Source organism: Triturus cristatus, chromosome 4_2 (assembly GCF_964204655.1).
Source record: "Triturus cristatus chromosome 4_2, aTriCri1.1, whole genome shotgun sequence".
NCBI lineage: Eukaryota > Metazoa > Chordata > Amphibia > Caudata > Salamandridae > Triturus > Triturus cristatus.
Window position 1 is genome coordinate 563,959,004 of NC_140586.1, and position 16,807 is coordinate 563,975,810.

The 16,807-nt window shown below is 44.0% G+C and overlaps 1 protein-coding gene across 2 annotated transcripts in view; it reads right to left on the bottom strand.

Moving 5' to 3' along the window:
- The window catches only part of BCAR3 (BCAR3 adaptor protein, NSP family member), a 261,862-nt gene that overhangs the window by 160,199 nt on the left and 84,856 nt on the right, over positions 1-16,807 (bottom strand). For both annotated transcript variants that reach the window (XM_085602205.1, XM_085602208.1), the window contains exon 3: positions 10,307-10,346. In XM_085602205.1, the coding sequence (XP_085458331.1) occupies positions 10,307-10,346 (40 nt within the window). The remainder of the gene's footprint in view (positions 1-10,306; positions 10,347-16,807) is intronic.

Below are 16,807 nucleotides of genomic sequence, written 5' to 3' on the forward strand. Positions count from 1 at the left end.
ACATGAAAGTTTGAATAACACTAATAAAAGCAAAGCTAAAAAGCCACCTAATTACAAACAGAATTGCTTTAACTTAAACGAGGGCGAGACCTATTTCAATGCTTGTTTTTGTTAGGCATGGGGAGATGACGTGATTTGCTCAGAATCACAGGATGTTTTAGCGTCGTTGCCGAGACTTGAACCCTGTTCCCCAGCTTCGACGGCGACCGCTCTTGCCCTCTTGCAGTCTGCAATGGCAGGCCTGCTGTCAGTAGTTTATTTGGGTCACTCAGGGTGGCACAAACAGTGTTACAAGCCCTGGGGACCCCTTTATCACCCATGCCCTGAGTACCACTGGTACCATATACTAAGGACTTATGAGGGGGATGAAGTCCTTGTCATTTGGGGGTGCCAATTCACACATAACAGTTTTAAGGACAGAGCACTGCCACTGGGGCCTGGTCAGCAGGCTTCAGTGCACTGTCAGAGTCGAAAACCAGCATCTAGTAGTGCAAATAGGGGCAAAAGCTGTGGGGCATCTGCAAAAAGACCTAACTAGTTATATAGGAGCTTAACTTCCATGTTTACCATTCTCCTTCTAAATATAGGGAAAATCTACTCTAGTCAGTGTTGTGCAGTTTAAAGTTACCAAGTGGCCCTATGCCATATGCGACACATTTTTGGGTGTCTTTTTTTAGCCAACAGCACGTTTTTATGCTGGGACCTTTTCACTAATGTTAAATGTGAAGCAATAAGTCTCAGGATGCAAAGTGTTGTTACCTAAAAATACTGGACTTGCTAAGCATTTCGTACGTCAGTGGGGCACTTGGCAGTATTGACAAATCAAGATTTAAAAAATCTTTATTATTTGTAAGCTCAAATTACAACTCAAAATTATTGTTTTATCAAGACAGAAATACCACTGTATTTTCAGAGCTAATATTAAAACTCCTTGTTTTGTACATATATATCACTTTCAAGAAATCAAATGCACACGGTTTACATACAAAGAGAGTCCACTTTAATCTGTGGTGAATAATTACAAAACCTGGACCCAAAATGGAACACCCAGGCGACTCCACCCGTCTCTTCCCTGAAGTACCCTCTACACCAGGGCTGCAGGACAGGGCACAGTTTTAAAGGGCCCATACGGTGAAGGATGTTATAATTCATCTCAAAACCCAAGCAGACTTCAAAGAAAGCAACATTCTAGAGTTCTTCTAAGAAGCAGATGATCAGGATGTGATTCACAAAGTCGTTTATTCAGCTAGTACATAAGACCCCTGTTCTGGCCAGGCCCTCAGCAACTGTAATCCAAGCCTCTATGCATCTCATTCAGGGCCGGGCTGGCCATAGCGGGCACCGGGCGTTTCCCCGGTGGGCCGCCATGGGGGGGGGTGGAGGGGAGGGGGGTTGCTGGTTTTTGGTCCCTGGGGGGCCATTTTTGTTACCGGTTGCCGGAACAATCAGCCCCCTGTAACAAAATCGGCCGAAACCGGCCCTTTCAATCAGCTCGGCCGTACCCCCCTGCCACACAGGGGGGGGGGGGCGGCCGAGCAGTTTGCCAGGGCCGATTTCGGTTCCCAGTCCGGCCCTGATCTCATTCCATATTCCAGAATAGAAGCATGGTGGTTGTCAAGGATCAGCTAAACAATCACAAGGTTTACATCCTACTTTACAATACAATACTACAAATATGTAGATACTTATTAACAAGTTCCTCTCGTTGATGATAGTCAGCAATGTAGGGCTGGTAAAGGAAGTGTTTTTTTTTTCTTCTACCCTGGATAGCCTCTTTAATACACACGTCTGGAGATCAGTGGGCACAGAGTACAAGCAACTAGGAAAAGGCGGAGATGCCCCGGGGCAGCTGCCACCTCCAGAAGAGCGCCCTCCCGCCACTGACCCAGGCACCTGCGCGAGGGACAGGTCCTGAAACTGCACGGGGGGGTAAAGGAGGCCAGCTGTGTGTGTGGAGGGGCAGCAGGGGCCACCTTTTTGATGGGACAGGAGTTGTCAGGTTTGTATCTTTGTTTGCCCGGAAAGGCAGGAAAGAATAGGTGCTGCGTTGTTGAGGGTATTAAAAGTGCAGTATTGTTTATGTGCATGTGTTCAAGGGGAGCAGAACATTGCTTGTGGGTCTGTGCGCGGGCAGCAAAGGCGAGACACTGTTGCGTATGTGTGATAAAGGCAGGTTTTGTGAGGGGGCAGAAATGGCCAGGTTTTGGGGGGCTCAGAAAGGAACAGAACTGATGTCTGAACGACGTAAAATGGAAAAATCTAGTGTAACCATGCTACAGGCCACCAGTGTGCAAAAACAGCACAGTATTTCAACAAATGTGAAATATTGCTTAGTCACGCTGTAACGTCTTGGTATTAGTCATCGTCTTATGTGTGTGGTGTGGCAATACTCCCTGCATCCATGCGACAATCCTGTGGCATGAATAACAATCCTGCGTCCAATGGCAGTGGGAAGGGTACTGATAGCAATACTGCGGGATTGCCTCCATTCATGGCAACACTGAAATCTTCCCTGTGGTCATGCTGTCTAGCATGGCAGTATCACTGTACGCCATTCCACATTCCTGCGGCACCAAGGCAATACGCTTTCTGACGTCGCTGGCAATGTTACTTGCATTTACTGGCAAGTTCTGCCGCTTGCAACTTGGATTTTTTAAATCAAATTGTGGGTCAGTCTTATTGTAATTGCATTAATATAGCGCTTACTACTCCTGACAAGGCATGGAAGCGCTTTTTGGGTAGCCAATCATAGGTCAATTTTATGCAGAAAAAGACTGCATTTCATTGTGTGGTGGGGCATTTCTTTTGGATCGCCACGGCACATTCACTCCTATTTGTGGACATTATAACATTTTTTCAGGCCATTTCGTGAATTTCAAGTAAATTGCTGGCACTGTTATGCGGCAGTATTTGCACCCTTAGGCTGAAACAGCAGCTGCTGCGCCATCAACATCTATGTTCTCCTGCATTTTTTTAAACGTTTTTTTACTTGGACATTATCTAAATCCCTATTGTAGTCCCAGAGATCTGCACCCTAGAACTGATTATTTAAAGAACTTCCTTTTTATTTCTCCCATTCTCTAAGATACGGGTGATAAATCTACTCTGGTGACTGTTGTGCACTTTATAGTTGCCAGGTGGCCCCATGTCGTATGAGACACTTTGTACTGGTGTTTTTCTTTAGCCAACAGCTACGATGCTACTACACACTTGTCTGTAGATCCCATGTGGAACCCTCCACACAGTGCACCCTTCACAAGGCCCCGGGCGCTTGTGAATCACTGCGCCCTCTGACTCCGGAGCCCCCCTCTGCTCTCTGGCTCCCCGTGCCGCAGTCATACCTGTGATGTCAGAGGCTCGCGGCAGTATGTCTGGCTGGCGGAACTCAGTGACTGCTGCTTGTACCATTACCGTGTTTGCTCTTCGTAAGTGCTTGAAAGAGGAGATTATATCGCTGCGCGTGCAGGTGTGGGCATGTCATTCACGTACCAGGACAGTTACAGGTGTGAAACCATTGCTCTTGGTTACTCACATCCTCATTTACGCCACGTAAATCACAGCCACGATCATCCGTCGGTGGTAGACAGCGCCTGCCTTGTTCCTCTTAACTGTGGACATCAGCAGACAAATTAAGCAACTTTGGGAATCTACACTATTGTTCTGAGGTGACCAAGGTCACACGTTTCACTTTATAAAACTCCTGCGCCAATGTTTGCAATAGAACCATCTGCTCGGGTGCTATCTGTTACCCGAGGCAACATCTGACTGTGCTTGACTAAGGTACACCACACCGAGCCAACACCCAGTGCCCCCTAGCATTCACGGTATCAACAGAGGCGGGGTTCAGGAGCTGCCATTCAACGCAATGTTGAGGTATATCTAGGGCCACTGGCCCTAATGAGGCAGCGGAGGATCAAATTATGTGGCGAGATGTAATAATGCGGCAACAAGAGGTAAATAATGCAGCACTACACAGCATATGTTGTGGCAGTGTTACGTCACTATTTTAACACTTTAGCACCTATTGATACAAAGGTATTAAATGGCTATGCTTAATACTTTTTTTTAAAGAAAAAATGCACATTCCCAGTAGCTACTGGAAATGTGTTATTCATCATTAGTTTGTATGCGAGAACGCACAGTTACACAATGTTACAAACGCTGTCTCTTGTACACTATATGAGCAGAAAACCAGCCTATGAGCCTCTTTTATTCTGTGTAAAACAGCTGTGCTTTAAAACAGGTCTTCAGTTTTGGTTTTTACTTTGTGGGAACACTCTGGGCCTCTACAATAAGTCCTTTCCATGAAGAAACAGACTTTTAGAACAGTATATTACAGTATATAAGTGTCTCGCTTGGCAGTTCTGAAGTATTAAAAATATTAGACTCTAAAATACAAGTAAAATGTTTTGAATTTTTATGTAGTCTGGGTGCCCTTACAAAGAAACTGACGTTTTGATCAGTGTTTGTGATGTAACATCCATTTACGTACATAATGAAGCAAAACAAATTTCTGACAATTAAACTCTCATTAGAGCCATCCTCTGCAAATTACATTTAAATATGTCAAGGTTTATTTCATGCTGTAGACAAAAGGCATTCACTATAAAAACAAGTGGGACCGCGACCCTGAGCTGTCCACCATACGCCCTCTCAGAGTATCCATCCTCAAAATAACGCATGACGGTCTGTGGCAGCAGAGTTGTCCAAAAGCCACAAAAAGTAGGCTGTTGGTTCTAGAGCAACCCTTATCTAGGATGATGCCTGGACCTTTACCCACCAAGGTGGGATGCATGCTTCATCACGGGTTAGGCTCCACTTTGGGTGGGGAGTGCAATACCCAGCAGGCTCCATACGCAGCTCTCTGCGGAGATCTTTTATCATGTATTCGTGGGTCACAAGCATGCACTGCACTCCCCGTGTAGAAAACGGTTTCTAGAAGGGAATTACAAAAATAGCTTGGGATAAGTCAGTTAAAATTATCTATGGATGCCCATGACTGAAAGTTTATTATTAACTAATGTTGGGATCTCTGATAAAATTAAAACACTGAAAGGACTCGCAGAATGTAATTATTTAAAACATAAATGCCGTCATTGGTTTGCAAGTCATCCCTTAGAACATGGACCATTGATATCACGGTACATGGAAGATCTCCTGGCCATCTGCTCAATGCAGAGTTGATCAACTGCCTTTCTCTCGGGTAGGCCGACAGTGAATGCTAGGAGTCATAGTGTACACGTTTTGTGCCACGGGCCAGGGCACCAAACAAAAACAAGCATTGGCAAAGCTAATAGGTCTGGTGTTGGCTGCCAGGCATTTGGCTTTGTCAAGGCTTGTTTTGTTATGTTTTTTGTAAAATCTTAAGAGTTGGAGGGGAGGGGTGAGCTACTAGGTCCAGAGTTGGAGGGGACGGGTGAGCGAGTAGGTCCTCAGCCATATAAAGAAAAAGCTTGCCTAGAAGCAAAAACCTTTTATTTGTCTCAAAAAAGTTGCCCTGGTGCTGAAGGGGCCTTTGAGTGAGGATGTGCCCCTTGTGAAAGGACAGAATGCTATCACTCACACTGAAGATAGCCAATGAATGAAGTGGGCTGGCATGTTGCCCCAGCTGTGTGCTGTAGGGGGTGGAAAAACAATGTGACTGAAAACACTGACTGATGGATTAAAAGTGCTAGCCGAAAGCCCCTATAAGTAAATACATTTTTTAAACACACACACGCATATATATATATATCTTGGCTAACACCAGACCTACAAATATAAAACTTTGACGTGCTGGTACTTCAGATTTAGTTGCACGCTTGTGTGGGTGGTACAAGCGTTGCACCGAATGGTGTTGCTTTAACATGTTGCACTGGAACCCTAAACAGACATCTGTAGCTCCAGGGCAGGTATCCCCTATCTAGCAGCACACAGTAGCAACTTGCCGGGTCAAAAGAGCAAACTCTTTAATAGAGCTGTCCAGGGTGCCGCCAAAGCCTGATTGATTGAGCTCTGTTAGAATGTGATGCTGCTGAAGTAAGCTATTTTCAGTGCTAAACATTTTTTTAGAATACACCAGACACCAGTAGCGGCTGGTGAATTTTGAACTTGGCGGGCTGTAAATACCTGTCCAGAACTGAACCAAACAACTGAAACTAGTGAGCAAAACTTTCTCCATGGGTAGTCTTATGCCACCAAGAATTCTTCCAGAAATTGAATTGAATGGTGGATTCTACATAAAATTGTTCACATAAGTTGTAGAAAGTCTTCTAGATCTCAAAGGGGCATTTAAGTAATATTCTAATACTCTCGGGTTGTACAAACAAGTCTGAACCTCCGCAGGGATTTTGCTGGTCCACCTTCCGACAGGAAAGTTTGAGAAACAATCGCCCTAAAAATTGACTACAAGTCATACGTTTTAAATATATTTGACCAAGAAAAGTGGCGCAAAATTTGACATAGCATGCACGATTTTGAAATGAATAGGCCATATGTCGTCATTGCTGACATCTGTGAAATGGAGCCAGGGGTTCTGGTAAAATCTTCCAGGGCCCAGGAGTGATGTTCCACTCCTGGCTCTAAGATTGGCCCCACAAATGGATCACCAGAGTGACATCAGGAAGTGTGAAGCATACACTTGAACGCTTTAGAATTTGGACTGAGCATCTCTGTCAGAAATATTTATGATTTTGTCACTCCTATCTTTAAAGGCTGATGAAGATGACAGACAGCAGGGCCCAGTAGATGTTCTCTGATCACAGACACCAAAGCTAAATGGTAGGGAAAGCACTAGAGTCGGAGAAGCACATTTTACTAACATAACTTTCCTTGCAGAGTCAACAGAACAACTAAACCAGACCACGTCACACACAAAACGAGGCACCAGAGTCATCTAGCTGGCTAAGTGTTGCCACCCCACCAGCACACTCCTCATAGAAATGCACCCCAGCAGAACCACCAGAAGACGCTACCCGAAGCCTGCCACACCCGCAAGCCAACCACAGCTATATTGCTATTTGACTGATACACGGTGCCTATAAGAGTCCAAACTCCTCAGGCCTAGCAATGAGCGTCCCTTCAACTTTGCGATATGAATTAAACAGCAAAGGGATGTGTTGTGTACACGTTAAACACACAGAGTCACCGTCTCTAAATATTACATTAAACAAACTGATGATTGGCTCGCAATGCACAGTGATTCCAGACCACTGTGATTCCGGTCAAAGACAAATCAAAGAAGCAGATGGGAAGAGTGCTCAATTCCAGAAGCGCTACCAGACTGTACATAAGCTATGCACAATACAGAAGTCTCAAACCTTTTTAGCAATAAGAGCTACTTATGTTGAATGAAAATCATCCTGAGCTATTAACATCATTAGTGTCCTAATAATGACCACTTAAGACAGGATTACAATACTGGCCGCCATTTTCAAGCTGTGATCATCTTTGACAATGCCTTTTTACATTAGTGGTGGCAACCCTGATAAACGATTATGAATGCACCTACTTGAGTAAAGCATAACATATATGGCTGCAATGTTCCTGACACCAAGGTCAAAAAGCCAGGTATCATCTTCACAAAGTCAAATGATTTAGCACTCCAATCCCAACTTTTAATGTAATGTGGAATTTTACCAGTTTTTCTCCAAACATCACTTCTGAGTTCTGAAAATACACACATTTTCGTCTTCAATACACTCAATGTTAGAATACTTATATTAATTAAACCGCGCAAAAGCTTTTAATTTAGTAGAGTGGACTGCACACAGGAGAACTACCTGCAGGTAGCAGGAGAGCTACCTGTAGCTCGGGAGGTACTCGTTTAAAAAGCCCGCACGTAACAGATGCACATAACATAACATAAAACATAACATAGCCATAAGGAAACACAGGGCGGACTGGACTTCCCCTGAGAAGTAGCAACGAATTCAGAGCCCCGCACAATTAGCAATTTTCCCTAGTTACGGCTCATCATGGAAATGGCGGGGCTCCACGCACACTTGCTGGTACGCATCCGAATTCTGTCATGTCTTCAGAGTCATCCTATCTGCTAAGCAATGTTGGCAGAGGATGCCATCATAGAAAACATATCATTTTTATTTTGCCCTGCATGCTTTATGAAAAAAATATTAAAAGCTTAATTACACCCCCTTTTTCCATTCATGGCTGTATCATGTATTATGTTAGCAGTGCAGAGGGGCGGGGGTGATTTGGGGAATTAAGCACAATGTCACTTCACCTAGGGCAGAGATCTTCAAACTGTGGGGCGCGCCCCCAGGGGGGGCCGCGGCTGCATTCCCAGGGGGGCGCACATGGCTCAACAAGTACTTGTAAATGAAGATGGCCTGGAAGCGCAACTAGGCAATTTCTTCATTTACATGACGTCCTTGAAATGGTTAAAAAACACATACATTCGCATAATGTTAAAGTATGTATTTCCATTCAATTAGCTCAACTTACAATTAATTATAATTTAATGTTTCTGTATTATTTTATATGCAGGTAACAAAGTAAAAAAAGAAGACACTCACATAATATGTTGTTCCTTGTAGCCACGTGGTGGCAAAAAAGAACAAAATAGTCTTCAAGTTTTTTGTTTTCCACCTTCAGGTAATTGCATGTAAAATATTGGAAAAACCTTAAACGAAAAATAAATGCAGATTAAGCTAATCAGATAGAAATACATTGTTTACGTTATGGAATTTCATTTGGGTAATGTGACCGCTGCAGATGTGAGTAATGGTGACTTGTGTATTTATAGTGCTACAAGGCCCCAGCCTGGAGCAGAAAGCACTGTAGAAATGAAAGTCATTATTTTAAAAAAAATATTATACACAGTATGAGTTAGATTGCTGCAAAATAATTTGATGGTTTAAGATAAAGTGCTTTAAACTTATATATTTTAGTAATAGGTAAAAATACCTAGTGCACACATTTGTCTATTAAAAGTTACATTTTCTAGAACTCATCTTATAACACCCTGACATTAAGTATCAAGAAGAATAACTACTTGTCCTCATGTAGCCTCAGGTGGTTCCATCAATTAATGCCTAAACTGGCTTCCAAGCAGCCTTTACATTTAGTGATTAACCTGTTGCACACATTCACATTCTTTCAGATAGCAGACACCCCTTTGAGAATGCCTGTTTCTTCCTTAGCTCTGTATCCCTCCCTGAGCTTCACATCACAGGAAAACCCCTCCACACCTAAACCTGCGCCCCCTCTGCTTTTACACAGAGACACTTCGAGGGCCTCAATAACTGTTCAGGGGTGGTTGTTTTTTAATGAAATGTGTGGGAACTGCTTTTGTAAAATGAAAAAAGCTGATGGCATGTGGGTCCCCAAGTATCCCATCCACTTCGACCTCTGTTTACATGCACATGTCCATCAAGGTGAGTCCAGAGGGTGACAGGGAGGAGGCCAGCAGGGTCATGTTCAGACTGAGTGCTCTGGTCGTCCAGACCCCATGAGTAACAGGCAGAGTAAAGAGGAAAGTAGGGAGATCTTTGGATAGCATCAGAGAGATAGCCCAGAGGAAATGTTTCTATATGGGTGTCTAGGGATATTTTTTTAAATTACAAATGATAGAGACATCTTCCTCAGAGAGATGCCTTGAGGAAGGTGGGGAGTATTGGGGGATTCTTTTTTGTAGGGCTTTTTAGTGCAGCAGTTGTAGGTGCAGTTCCATTGGGACCCAGGCTCACAACACCCCAATTATGGTCAATTCCTATTTTGGTTTAATACATTTGTACTTTTATAAATCTCACATATAGCGTGGATTAAAAACCGCAGAAAAATACCTCTAAAATGATCTCATAAGCGCTATCCGTGAGCTCACCCCTTACCTTCCCACTCTTCCTATTCTTGCCATACATTTTTGGAGGGGAGGCCCCGGCGCCAAAACATTTGGCTTGGCGGGGGGGGGGGGGGCTCTGAGCAAAAACATTTGAAGACCTCTGACCTATGGTAAAGGTAATTCAAGATGGATGTCCTAATCTCATATAGGAGACCAAAATATACAACAAGATACAGATTTTGGAAGGTTGCACGAGTGCACACTTGCCGCTGCCCAATATTGAGTTGCATTTTCGCCTTTTATAGTGGTAAGTAAATTGCCGCAATACTATGCGTCACTTTGTACCACACTAGGGCCTGCACAAAATGCTAGTAAATAACCCCACGATGTGAAACAAGCAGTCCAAGGGCTGCACTACAAAATACATTCTCCAAAATGGCACATCATGCTTTGACCCACTGTTATCAAACATCACAATTCTTGATCATTCATTCACCAGACACAGGCGGGGGGAGTATAATTCCATACCTTAACATAGTCCACAGCTGGATCCACAAGGCTCTGATCTCTGTGAAAGGAAACAAAATAAGAAAGTTAGGCCTCGCCATCACCTAGTACAGTTACTAATCAATTCTGTCAACAGTCACAGGCCTTCGAAGACCCTCTCCCTGACAACCATGTATGGCAGCACCTGTCCACACCTGGCCTTGAACTAAGGAGTAGGAAGAATGGGTGAGAGCTAACCAAAGAAACCCCTTTTGCACTGCTATCGCATGTCCTTCCTATCCCCCACATGTACACTGTGGGAGACTTTTAGAACTAATGCCATGAAGTGGTTACATGCGGCTATTTTAACACTTGTGAAAACAGGCATTAGAAAAGTCAATAGGTCTGTCCTTAGCAAGCCTGCGATTTAAAAAAAATGTATTCCATTTACATACATGCAATAGTCATTAAAAGTAATAAATAAGTAAAAACTGAGCGCTAAATAAAAATGGTGGGCATTTGTGTGCAAAAAAGTAAGGGAAAATGGCTCAATATATATATTTTTTTTAAACATGAAATTAAAGAAGAAACTAAAGCACTGAAGTGGCTTCTTTTTATGTGGGTGTGTGCATACAAAATGCAGCACTCACATTGAAGAGAACCAATGGCTCAAGTGGGGGCCCTTGCCCAAGCTCTGCTCTGCAGTGGGCATAAGTAAAATTTGAATGACAGTAGAACAGACCAATGACTGAAGAGGACGTGGCAAAAGCCCCTGCATTTATGCATGTGATAATGTATTTTGGTTATAATTTGTTTTCAGAAAACATGTGGCTGCCAAAACGTTTTATTTTCATATAGCAAGCCTGCAAAGGTCAGGCCCATTATCTTTGCCAGTGCTTCTGTAGATACTGGCTAAGAAACACTGGACGTAATGACAGTAAGAGACTCACAGTTAATTATTTCCTCATTGGTTAATAAGGAGAAAAAAGGAGCCATGTTGTATGGACAGATATTAGAGAGTCAGTATGAAAGGTAGACTGGAGCAGCCTTGAACGATTTCTTTCAACAGGTTTACCTCCACGGAGTGCATGTAAACAAATTTCCACCTGCTATATTCCTTAAAATCCTGCATGAAAAATTGGACCTTACATAAAACTTATACTTAGTTTTTCTCTCCCTTATTTATTTTGAGCGCGCCTCACTTCCCTTCTGCCTGGCTCTTCTGTATATATACTACTTTAAATCTCATTCTTTCTGTCTTAAGCTCCTTTTTTTTTTATAAGCCATAGCCGGTTAATTCTCACATAGCATTCTCTAAAGATCATGCCTAAGTCACTTTATAAGCCACTTGCGCCGCTGATGCGTCACTTTTTGTGATGCTACGGTGGCGCAGGAGCTTGCTCCATATTTATTAGGCAGCACTTGGGGGCATTTTATCAAGACAGGCGATACAATTATCGCTGCTTTAGCAGCAGAAAACTGCCGCTAAAACGGCGATAATGGGCTTGATAATAGGCTCTATGGAATTCCAATTGAAGCCCATGTTAGATGTGAAGGACATCTAACCTGAGCTTCAATTTGAATTCCAAAGGGCATATTATCAAGCCCATTATCGCCGTTTTAGCGGCAGTTTTCTGCCGCTAAAGCGGCGATAATTTTATAGCCTGTCTTGATAATATGCACATAAGTCACTTTTTTTGGCTTAATTCTGCCTTGTATATATCTTTCCCTTTAACACAGTTTTCTGTGTTAAAGGGGCGTGCAATTGGTGTTGCTGGAGGTGTTCCCAGCAACATCTATGGCTTTTTGACACTGCCCCAGATTTACGAGAATTCGTAACTCTGAGGCAGTGCCAAAAACATACGTATGGGAGGCACAATGAGGAGAACTAGCTTTATTTCTCCTCGTTTTTCCTTTATCTATGGTTCAGCAGCACACATAGAAAGAAGAAAAAGCCTCTTGTGATTGTTTTTGTGCAGAAAGGTTTCTCTTCTTTCACAAAAATAATCATCCCAACAACGCCGGTGCACGGCAGCCCATTGTATGCCAGTGCAGGGAAAAAGGACAGGAATGCGCCGTATCTGATAGATAAGGCGCATTCCTGTGCTTTTCTTTTGTCACAGGCCAGCGCTGCAGGAAGGCCTGCCGAGCTGCCCTACGGCAAAAACTCATAAATGAGGTCCTAAAGGCCAGATGTACGACCCTTCCAATTTGCGACTCGCAAATCGCGTCGTTTTGCATCTCGTAATTTGCAACTCGCAAATTGAATTAACAACAGTGTCTCAGGCACTGTTTGAGATTCATAATGGGGTCACACATTGCCTGCCTAATTAATATTTATGAGGCAGGTGCAATTTGCGACCCCATTGGGCATGGCTAGCAATCCCAGGGATGGTGGTCTGCTGGGGTCAGCAGACCACCAGGTCTGTGACTGCTTTTTAAATAAAGCAGTTTTGTTTTGTTTACATGTAGCCCGTTTTCTTTAAAGGAAAATGGGATGCATTTAAAAAAAGAAAAATGAAACGCTTGTTTCAGTTTTTTAAGAGCAGGCAGTGGTCCCCCCAAAAATATTTTCGCTGCCTGTCCCTGGGGACGCCTTCCCGTTTGCGAGTGACTTACCACCTACTTGAAGTAGACTGCAAGTGTTTTGCGAACGCAATTGCGGTTGCAAAACAATCGTACACTGAAATGCGACTCGTTATTAGGAAGGGACGCCCTTGGCACGGCCCTTCTTAATAGCGAGTCGCAAACCCTATTTTGCGAGTCAGTAATAGGTTACTAAAATTGCAAAATAGGGTTTGTACAAGGGGACTATTTTGCCATCGCAAACGGGCCTATTTCCCATTTGCAACTGCAAAAAACGGTCGTACAACTGGCCATAAGTCACTAATTACCATAAAGAAATTGGAGTAAATGCACAGAATGGTTTCCTAAGCACGCAACACTAACAACAATGACTAATGGACTGACTACTAACTTTGGGCTCAAAGATAGCGTGCTACTCACCGTAAAGTGCTTCAACGCCGCGTCAGGGGTAGTAAATGCTATATAAATACAATTTCAATTCAATATACATTGTTCTTATTGTATGTGGATGATTTTGGGTGTTGTAAGTGTGTGTGTGAAGAGACATACCAGTTGCTGATCGAGCTTGCTAGGGTTGATTGGAGATTCCCTATTCACAGTGGGCAGCTACACCACTTGAATGGCGAACCACCTTTGGGTTTTCTAAAAGCAGTGCTTAATTTGCAAAAAAATGAGTGCCAAGGCCCTTGTCAGGAGGCCACCACAGCCTGCACCACCCATTGCCACCGCTAGTGCTGCCAATGACAGTCCCTCCACAACTACTAACCATCACACTTCTACAAGTGTGACATTTCAGACTGTTCGAGGCACCCAAAGCAATACGGATGGCTTGGGCGGCTGGTATTAGTTGTTTTTGAAGCAAATTGAATTAATGAACAGCTGTATACTCGGACATAAAATACCACAAGCAAAAAATGACATTACCCTGCAAAGTAAAACATCATGATCGGGCATTTATTCAGTAGATGACAACAACATTACAAACATCAACCTGTAAAGTAACTACCGTTAAACACACGCCTGAACATAACTATTTCCTAAACAACTCGCTGCTTCAGGGGATGGTGGGTGGGGAAAAGTAAAAAACGGGGCTTCCAGAAATCCTCAGGCGTGTGGGGCTGGCAAAGGTGCTGATCTCAGGTGCGGAGAAGACTTTTCCGTCGCTCTGCTGCTCTTTTAAAGAGACTTTTGCCCCCAAAAAACTGGCTGAAAAAGGTCCCGGCAAGATCCGGGACCCGTTTAGCCTACGTTGCCCTGGAAGTGCTTTAACTGTTTCCGGGGCATTCCTAGTTGCCCTATGGCAGGAGGCGGACGTGGACCGCGTCACCAAGCGCTGGCCCCGCCAAGGAAGCGTCCCGGGGACCGGCACACTGCCATATTGGCGGCGTAACCAAGTTCCTGTGACGCTTTGGAAGTTGTTTTTGAAGCAAATTGATTCAATGAACAACTGCATTTCTGCTCATCTTTTAATTGCAGAAACAGCACCACCATGTGGCAGCTGTCATAAGTGCTGGTGTTGACAGTTAGGTGTCATTGTCGAGCACCGGAAATCACCGACTCAAATTAAGCACTGCCTATAAGTAATTATTTCAGTTTCTTGATCTTATATGCAAACATGTAGAACCCTGGGCAGAGCTGTAAAATACACCACGTTTCTACATAATGCAGACTTCCTACAGCATCGACCAGAGATGTTCAAGGGCTCCTGGTTAACGGAATACTGCACAATCAATACAAGATCGAAAATTACGATGAGGTTTTATTTCCAGCTTCTGTACCATCCACAGAATAATGTGTAGTGCTCGATACCACAATCACCGGAAGATTGGCAGCCCTGCCATTTAGGAAAAATAATTTATTGATGGCCTCCATTAGGGGGCACAAAAATCAGAAAAGTTACGCAAAAGTACACAATATAGAATCTGGAATTTAGTGCTGTATTTTAGAGCACACTGCATCCTTTGTGGAAGGATTTTGCACTAAAGAAATTGTGGAAAAAACACAAGGGCCGTGAAAATCCTTTGTTTGTGTTCTGGTCGTTTGCGTTGTTTCCATACTCCAGCAGTAGGATTTTTCCACAAGCTCTCTTCAATTACCTGACCAGGCATAACTGAAGGAATTTTGCATAGCAAGTGTAACGCGAAATGCCATAAATTATCTGACATGACGCTGATGTAAAGGAAACTTCACTTCCTTTCAACTTGCTAACATGGACATCTTGTATTAAGAGGTTCTGAGCCTCATGTAAACTTTGTGCATGTTCAGCTTTTACATCAACACACAGAAAAGGAAACTGTGCACTTTAAACCCAAAGCCACTTTTCAGCTTCTATGAAGTTCACTGCTGTTCGTACATGCCTGCGTAAAATGATTCACAGAACAGGAGGCACGTTTGCCTTAGAACATTTAGAGTCTGTGCCCTCCTTTCACAAGAGAGATACTGGACAGAACCTTCTGAGCACTTCACATCCTGAGTCCCTACCAACCAGTGGCCTCCTTGCTGTTCCTTACTGTCTCCGACACCGCAATTGGCTGTAATTCACTCCTTAAGAAGAATGCCATTCTCACACTCTGGTATAATTACCAACGTGCTCGACCTGTCTGCTTTTGTTGGAAATGTGAATCTACCCTTACAGTCATAAGATTCCAGGGGCAGACCTATTTACACATGAAGTTTAATAGTGGTAGTTGACTTCTCCATGGGAAAACGTTACCAGAATTCGTACACTGCACACCTACCATTGGGAAGGCCTCGTAGCTCTTGGACTGTATGTTACCTGGAGTCCCCCCCGGACCTGAGTCCGAGTCAACATGACAATCGGAAGTGCTGCGGCACCCACTTTAGGGCGTGATGAGTATATCAGACCATCATCCTCCTCAATCTCAATCATTACTCCAACACTCACTCCTGGTCCCCTACCCTACCTACTGAGAACATATCATGTATTTGTAAAGCAAGCGTACGACCAGAAAGGTACCTTGGCTCTGAATAACAGAGGCTTATTGTTACCCAACGGTACACATTTTATCGATCTCCAAAGGTGAAAGTCTGAGTGGACCCGGCAGGATTTGAACCTGTGACCATTAGGTTGAACACAGGCCCTGCTGTGGGTGCATTAGTCCACTATGCCACCAGACCAGGCAATGGTGAGATCCTAAAATGTACAAAAGAGCATCTATTTTACAAACTCACCAGTCCTCTTCTAGCAATAGCATAGCCAGTGTGTCATGTGCCCTAGTGCAAGGAAGGAATTAAGGCTCCTGGCTGCTGTTTGAACTGTAAAAGATATGAATGAGCCCCTCATGCCTCTGGTCCCCGGTGTCACTGCACCTGCTGCATCAAAGTAAGCTGCGCCCTTGTCTTCCTGCAAATCATTGGTTCCAGGTGTGTTTGACTAATTAATTCAATAGAATAAAAACAATACTACAACACCCTGCATGCATTAGGGTATCACACAATATTCCAGGACTGGAGACAAAGTGATGAGTGGTACGATGTAAAATATCAGCATCCATTTTAGCAGAGCCCTTCATAGGTCTGGGCCAGGGAGGTGACATTTAGGGGATGTCACTTACAGTAGCGGGCCATGCTATAGGTAAGGGTCCACGCCCCTCACCTTTTGCCCAAAAAGAAGTATGTCTGTCAGGCTGAGCAAAGGTCAGCCTGCCTGACACTTTTTGATTTCAGGTCTGGCATCCATGAGCTAGACATGGCTAAATGTGCAGGCTCCTGGCTGCCAGAGCTGAACTTTGCTAGGCTGAAGATCTTACAGCTCCTATGAGCGTGACATACTCAGTCTGGCCGAGCACCCCAAGGCCCGCCCCCCTCGTGATGAGGGAGAGCATCACTGATTGCCTCAGACCTGGGCACTTCAGTTCTAAGCCCTGAAGTGCCCAGGGCCGAGTGTCAATCTATGACACCTCGTCACAGACTGGGGTGAGGTCAGCAACTCTCACT